The 8225-nt window shown below is 34.2% G+C and overlaps 2 protein-coding genes across 2 annotated transcripts in view; both read left to right on the forward strand.

Annotated features, from left to right (window-relative positions):
- Window positions 1–239: 239 nt before the first annotated feature.
- Window positions 240–2120, forward strand: LOTGIDRAFT_171212 (hypothetical protein; the record flags this gene model as incomplete). The annotated part of the gene is made up of 1 exon (XM_009047406.1): window positions 240–2120. One exon carries the CDS (start codon window positions 240–242, stop codon window positions 2118–2120), a length of 1881 nt encoding a protein of 626 aa, XP_009045654.1.
- Window positions 2121–5474: 3354 nt separating this feature from the next.
- Window positions 5475–8225, forward strand: part of LOTGIDRAFT_171213 (hypothetical protein) — a gene marked incomplete at both ends in the record, with an annotated part of 7743 nt that continues 4992 nt past the window's right edge. Inside the window, one exon of the mRNA XM_009047407.1 lies at window positions 5475–6266. Within this exon, the coding sequence (XP_009045655.1) occupies window positions 5475–6266 (792 nt within the window). The remainder of the gene's footprint in view (window positions 6267–8225) is intronic.

The raw sequence follows: 8225 nt of genomic DNA on the forward strand, positions 1-8225 counted from the left end.
TATACTATGTTACAGTAGGTACAATGTAATTATTATAATCATTTTAGTCGATATAGTCACTTTAACTTCAGTTCAATCAAAACTTTCTGGTGATTACTTCTTTCAACGCGACAATTATTGATAGTGACATGCTGTCACCATCATTTGATTTTATGTTGTTCATTCGTAAAACAGTATACACTCTGTGCCACGTTTGGCTCTAGTTGTTTTTTTAATGTCAAAATAGTGTTACGTGAAATATGGATTACACACACATGGTCAGTAACGAAATAGAACGTGCTGAGAAATTTCGAAAAATCTTTCAAAATTCGAAAAATTTCAATTCGCATGTTGTGTCGAGTGCCAGTAAGAATAACCTGCTTCTTGTAGAAACTTCAGAAATTGAAACGTATCTTAGTGAGGACAATGAAAAGCATGTGCCATCGGTTTCATCTCATCTCGACTTTGATGGTGAAAACAATGTGGCACCAGTCAGTTTTATCGTAGCAAATGATTCAATTCAGTTTTTAGAGAGAGAAAAATTTGACACAGAATATGTACAGGTTTCAAAAGATAATGGATCCACACAAAATTCAACTGGATCTGAAGTATCTTCAACACACAAAGTTCATCCTAAAGGATACATTGAACATTCAATGGATAATGATAATCCAGCTGAACCTTTTTTACTGCCAACTGATGATGCTGGTTCTTTGTGGATTACCAAAGATAATAATCGTGATACGGATTCTGTACAATCTTCAACAGGTTATGATTCAAGGTCTGTTCCATCTACCAAAGATAATGAGTTTCTAACTGGGTCTGTGCATCTGACAGCATATGATAATTGTTTACCGAGTTCTGTTCAGCCTTCAACAGATAATGATTGTCTAACTGGGTCTGTTCCGCCTTCAGCGGAAGATGATTGTCAGACTGGACTGCCTGTTCAGCCTATTACAGATAATGATTGTCAAACTGGTATGCCTGTTCAGCCTTCAACAGAAAATGATTATAAAACTGGGTCTTCTCAGGTTGCAACAGATAATGATTGTCTAACTGGGTCTGTTCCGCCTTCAGCGGGAGATGATTGTCAAACCGAACTAACTGTTCAGCCTATTACAGATAATGATTGTAAAACTGGTATGCCTGTTCAGTCTTCAACAGAAAATGATTATCAAACTGGGTCTTTTCAGCTTGCAACAGATAATGATTGTCTAACTCTGCCTACACCAGATTTTCTAATTGGGTCTCTTCAACCAACAACAGATAATGATTGTCTAACTGGGTTTGTTCATCCTTCAACAGATAAAAACTGTTTATCTGGAACTCCTTTTCAGCCTACAGCAGATTATGGTCCGTCAAAAGCCATTACCCCCTTTGGATCTGCGCAATCTTTGGATAGGAAAGGAGATTTATATAAAGGACCACGGTCTATGACGCATGATAATAAGAATCCGTCTGAATCGCCACCAGATATCTCCGATGATGACATTATGTATAAATTGGTATGGATGAGTTCTGATTTGAGTAGTTTTCAAGATGCTGTCCCCGTTACTACACCAACACAAAAACTTTTACGCTCATTGCGTTTCACTAGCTCTCTGGAATCTGTACCAGAGGACAAATGCGAAGACGTAGTCGAATCTTGTGAGAAAAGACACGGAAGACTGAATAAATTATTGACTTTTGAATCAAAATTCTTTGACGAGAGCTATACTTCTATGGAGTTGGAAATTGTGTTAGACTCGGATTTCGGTGACTTATCACCGGAAACACCACCTGGTTCTTTGGAAGCCGAGAGAAGAACTTGTTTAACTAACCACGAAGGATTTGTTTCAGCAGTCTCAAATAGAAATTCCCTTGAACAAAACATTCACAAGGAAGATAATGACGGTCATGTTTGTGTGGAAAGTGACGATGAATTTGTGGTAATAGAGATGCCAGAGAATAAAATTCCTGATAGTGATAGTGGAATTTTCTCAGATATATCGGAGGTACACAGTGATCGAGCTAGTACAGAAGATCCAGAGTCCAGCATCAACAGCACATTACAACCGACGGATAATGGAAAGAATGAGATTAAGAAAACTACCAAGAGCACTAGAATGTATCGAGTAAGAAATCTTTATATATTCTATTAGATTCTAGTGTTTACTTCAGTGGTGGATATTTTACAAAAAAGGATAAGATCAATACTGATTCATTGATATAGGTAAATAGGCAATCGGAACTACATAGGCTAACGTCACTGTGCTGATAACATTTCCAAAACATTTGGTCAAAATTATCCTTTCTACTCCTTTGGTGACTGAACTGTTCAACAGGTTCTGAGTATTGTTCTAGGTTTTTATGTAATTGTAACAGATATCATCTCTATTATATTTCTCATAATTTCTTCCATAATTTTAAAAACTGCAAGGCGAGGACAAGTTTGCAATGTGTAACAGATTCTTTTATAGATACATCAAACGTTGGACATGTATTAGAATTATATAATAGATTTTTACTGAATTAACCAAACGTAATATGACTCAACACAAAAAGGATGATTTGCAAATAATGTAATTTTTTATGATTTCGTGGTTGATACAATCTTTTCCCATGGTTTCATCATAAACATCTCGTCTAAAAACAACGTCTAAAATGCTCTTCTACCAAAAATGACTCTGTAAAGAAGAATTAATGTTATTATTATGTTTATTTTATATCATTTGGTTTACTTCCTTTGGTGTTTTCTTAGACAATGCTCATCCAAGTGTATGTATATTAACGACAAACTGGATACATCATACCGATTTGCCGTCTGATTCGGCTTCTGTAATTCCAGAATTAAAAATTAAAGCCATGTTTGCCTGATATTCATCCTAAGGCTAGAGAGACCCTGTTTTAAATCCTTTTAAATAATTTATGATACTATATAGCATCTTAGTTCCACTGTTCTTGCTGTTAATATTATACATGTATTTGTATACAAATTGTTAAGCTCAGGTGGCAAAATTTCACTTGTCACTTGTTATTACTTTCATTGTGTTGATTTATCAGAAAACTAGGAATAACTAGATACTAGGAACATGTGATATGACATGTAACATTATTCTTGAAAAACTAACCAAGATTTTAAGAAAGACTGTAACATCTGATTGGATAATAATGCTTAATTTAAAGATGTTGTAAAGATGTTTTCTAAATTTTTGTATGTCGGAGACACTGATAGCAACAAGTTCATTCATCAAATATGAAGACAATCAGTTAAATCGGATGAACAGATTTAAATGTACACACAGAGAAAGAGTTGATACATCCAAACTTACAATACAATACTATACCGAAACATCTATCTCTATTCCAGCCTCTGATAGCTATTTGTATAGATGCCCGCGGGTGTAGAGACAGAAAAAATAGGCCCTGTTAAATGGGAACATTCCGCATCTCCGTATATAGGTGCGGCGGAGGTTTTAATTCTATCAAGATACCTCGGATCTGCAAAACCCGGATATATTTGGAAAGATGAATATTTTTGTAGTTCAGTCATATCATCATTTTTCTCTAAACCATTTATTTTTTTTTTAAAATGAAACTGATCTGGCATCGTCATTTAAAACAGCATACGCAGCCAAAAGTTCAAAGGCCACAGAGTCATGTGATACTAACAAAACGAAAGTTGCCGTGATGCCCAACACTAATTTACAATCATCGTAAAGGTAATTTAATATTTTCTTAAAAAACGCATCTTCAGTAGTGTGGAAAAATCCCCGTTTAACAGGTTTTTGTCTGACTGACACCAACTGACAACTGTCAAAATATCAGAGACTGGAATAGCGGCAGATATTTCGGACAAATGCATTACATACACATGAAATTGCCATGTTCTTTTAGATATAAAATGTTACTAAGGACCACGAGACATTACTTAACAAAAAAAATCGGAAGTGATGTGGTGACATTCCTAAATATAGGTTAAAATGAAAGATATTCATAATTATGGATATGAGTCTGATACAGGTTTCATTATGAACGTCTGAATGAAATTATCTACATATACATATATAATTTAATAACCATTTATCATTTTTATACGCCCACATGAAAATAAAGACGTATATTGCTGTCGCCGCTGTCCTGTGGTCCGCCAACATTTCTTGTGAACACAATAGACAATACAACTTTTATCTGAATTTAATAAAACTTGTAATTTTTTATATGATGAGACCTTGGTCATATTCGAATTTCACGATTTTTCGATAAACGGTTTCGTGTTATGATTTAGGAAAAACTCGTCAAAATTTGTTTATAAACACAAAAGAGATTGCAGTTTTTATCTGATTTTAATGACATTTGGTGTGATTATTTATATTGACGAGATCTTGGTCAAGTTCGAATTTGACGATTTTTCGATGAACGGTTGTTGAGTTATTGCCCTTGACTTAGAAAAAAATGTCAAAATTTGTTTGTAAACACATGGAGACGACAGTTTTTATCTGATTTTAATGAAATTTGGTGTGATGATTTACATTAAGATCTTGGACTACTCTACTAATTTGAGGATTTTTTCGATGAACGGTTTCTGGTTATTACCCTTGATTTAGGAAAAACTCGTCAAAGTTTGACGGTTTACCGATGAACTGTTTTTGAGTTATTGCCCTTGACTTAAAAAAAAGAGACTACATATTTCATGTTGTGGAAAACTCAGCATTAATAACTGAAAGCAAATATCCAAAAATTCGAACTTCATATAAATTATGAGAAAATGAGAAAAATCGTATTTTAGACTGTGTTATCATTTCTGACAGCTGTCAGTGGGCTTATGTTAACCTGGCAAGCATTTTGAATGTTCATTTACCTGAGTAATAATGATTAATATTTGGGTATATATACATAAAATTATATACAGATTGTTCGCTCAAATCTGTTGGTCTCTGCTATTCGAACAAAGTTCGATTTCGGTAGTATACATTGCCTTTGATGTTGAAATTCAGCGTTGATGTTAGTGGAACATTGTTGATGTTTGGAATTCAGTGTTGATGTTAAGGAACATTGTTGATGTTAAGGAACATTGTTGATATTTGAATTCATTGATGATGTTAGTGGAACATTGTTGATGTTCAGAATTCAGTGTTGATGTTAATGGGACATTGTTGATATTAAAATTCATTGATGATGTTAGTGGAACATTGTTGATGTTCAGAATTCAGTGTTGATGTTAATGGAACATTGTTGATATCAAAATTCTTTGATGATGTCAGTGGAACATTGTTGGTGTTCAGAATTCAGTGTTGATGTCAATGAAACATTGTTGGTGTTCAGAATTCAGTGTTGATGTCAATAAAACATTGTCGGTGTTCAGAATTCAGTGTTGATGTCAATGAAACATTGTTGATGTTCAGAATTCAGTGTTGATTTTGCTGGTATTTTGTTAATGTTGCTAGTTCAGCCACCTGTTGAAATGTTTAACTGTGTAGTGTTTTAAAGGATTTTAATGCACTTTTCTTGTCAAAATGGCAGGCACAACAAATAATGATAATGATAAAAATAGGATCAGCTTATTTCGGAAATTGTTTAGTTCCTCTAGGAAAATCAAAGAACATGTTGCATCTAGTGAAAACGTAGAGGGGTCAACATTATTTTTAGATCCTCCAACTACTCGCGAGGAGCTACCAGAGCGGAACAATTCTTCTGGAGAGTCAACAGACTGTCATTCTAACAAAGTAGATGCACATGTATCTTTGAATCGTGTTGATCCGTTAGAATATCCCACAAATATTTCAAAACTTTGTGAATTAATTCATTCTACGAGTGTCAATGAGGAAATCGTTGAGATAAATACAGATATGATTGAAATTACACAACAATGTGATCCAAGTTCTAAAGATTTTTCAAACCGCGAATCCACATATACATCCACTGGTCTATTTTACGTGGCAGAGGATCAGAACCTAGAACTACTGTCGGATTTACTAAATGAGTCTTCAGTTTCGTCAAGTGTTGAAGATGGTGCTTGTTTGACGTCCGGTTCATGCAAGGACGACTTTGAAGCTGAATCAAACGTCGTGATGAAATGTAAAAGAGAACAATCAGCAGAACCTACTTTGGATAGCATTAGATTGTCTTCAGTCCTTCACAGTCCTGAAATCGATGGCAGCGACACACTTTTCTTAAGTGAAATGAAATATACAGAACAGCAGGATGAGGAAACTGGGGCTAAAGATGACAATTTGACAAAAGTGGAAATAAATAAAATAATCAAAGAGGAAGAAACATCACCGATAGAAACGACGACACCAAAAAGAGTAAGATTGTTCCAATAGACTTTCAACCATAATATTCATATTATAATTCTTCACTAGATCAGACCAGACCAGATCATAATGTAGTGTCCATGAACTGCTAACATGATGTTAAATAGTTTACCTAGAAAGCCATTACTTGCAGAATTGTTTTTTTTTTGATTTGTCAGAATTAAATAATACATGATACATTTTTTCTAAATCTTAAAAATTTGTCTAAATTCATCAAGAATGAAGTCTCTTCTGGAGTATTTTAGAGCTAATAATAGAAAGCATGACAATTATTAAGATTTCACCGTGTCAAAATCCACCTTTTGAGTGTTAATGAGCAATAATTGTGGACGGAACACCGAAGATCGGCCACAGGTGGTGAAAATATACGTTCCAAAATCGGTTCATCGTTCTAACTTTAATACAATTACGATATTTCGTGTTTCTAAACGCAAAATTCGCTCCAAATATATAAGTTAAATGAATATACTATTGGCTATTATATGCAAGACTTGTCGTAATTCTGATATTATTGAAACTTACAGACTCACAGGGATAGATTCGCAATCCGTTTGACCAATCGTACTTTTTGTTTTTTTAGCCAGGCTTAACAGTAAAAGGCGTTCACAGCTCACCGTCGAAATTTCAGACTTCCAATCCATGTGTGTCCAGAATTATCCGCGTTTGAAATTTTAAGACTGCCATTTATAGAAAATGCATATATAGAAATCGAAAGGATAACTACTAGTTTGAGGTATTTTTGAAGGGATTATGCGAATTTCTTTCATTTCTAGTTTTTTTGAAGACTATTTACATAATACATGTATTAAAGACATTGGCGAACCTGTCCCTGTATCATGTTAAATTAAAATGAAAATAATATAGAAATGAAATGAATGGAGTTTTACGTCTTACTTTCTGCACCATGTGGGCTAATGAAGACGGGAAAACTATAGAGGTCTATATCGCTATGATTTTTATTTCAGCTAGTATAATCTCATTTCCATAACGTAAAATACATTTTGCTGTCATAAAAAACAATTTTCATATTTAAAGTCATTATGATATTGAATACAAAGATAAAGTGGGCTCTTGGGAAATTACCCAAAACTCTAGTTTGTTACTTTGCTTTTCATTTTAATCATGAAGAAATATGAAGTATTGATGGAACAAACAGTGCGATATTGTAAAATAAAGTATTGTCAAAATTTTATTTGGAAAATATGAACAAAATTGGTGCAAGGCAAACAATATGCATAATATTTTTGAATGTTTTTGCAACCGACATCTGTCAAAATAATCACCTACTTCCTTACTGATTCGACTTAATACGTTCTATTATAGTACAACTGCATACAGTTTGCATCATGGCTTGGGGCATTACGTGCTTCGGATCTCTTTATGTACTTCGAATTTGACTGTGTTTATTATTATTTACTTGGATTTGAAATCAGATCAATGTGTTTGTACCACAAACAAACTGGCTCGAGTGGTTTTTTCAGTAATAATATTTATTCGCCTCCTATCGATACAATATATACAAATTTTGCTCACTTTTTATACGCCCACATGAATATGGTCCGTCCGTCGGTCGGTCCGTCCGTCCGTCAACATCTCTTGTAGAGACTACAGTTTTCATCTGATGCTTTAGATTGATAAGATCTCGGACAAGCTCTAACTTGACGCATTTTCGATGAACGGTTTTTGAGTTATTGCCCTTGACTTTGTAAAAACGCGTCAAAATTTGTAAAAAATAGTTCGTGAGCAGGATTGAAGCTACAGTTTTTAACCGATTCTGATGAAATTTGGTGTGATCTTTGGAATTGATAAGATCTCGGACAAGTTCTAACTTGACGCATTTTAGATGAAATGATTTTGAGTTATTGCCCTTGACTTTGTAAAAAGCGCGTCAAAATTTGTTCGTGAGCACAATAGAAGCTACAGTTTTCAACCGATTCTGATGAAACTGGG

The sequence above is a fragment of the Lottia gigantea genome (assembly GCF_000327385.1).
Source record: "Lottia gigantea unplaced genomic scaffold LOTGIsca_111, whole genome shotgun sequence".
Taxonomy (NCBI): domain Eukaryota; kingdom Metazoa; phylum Mollusca; class Gastropoda; family Lottiidae; genus Lottia; species Lottia gigantea.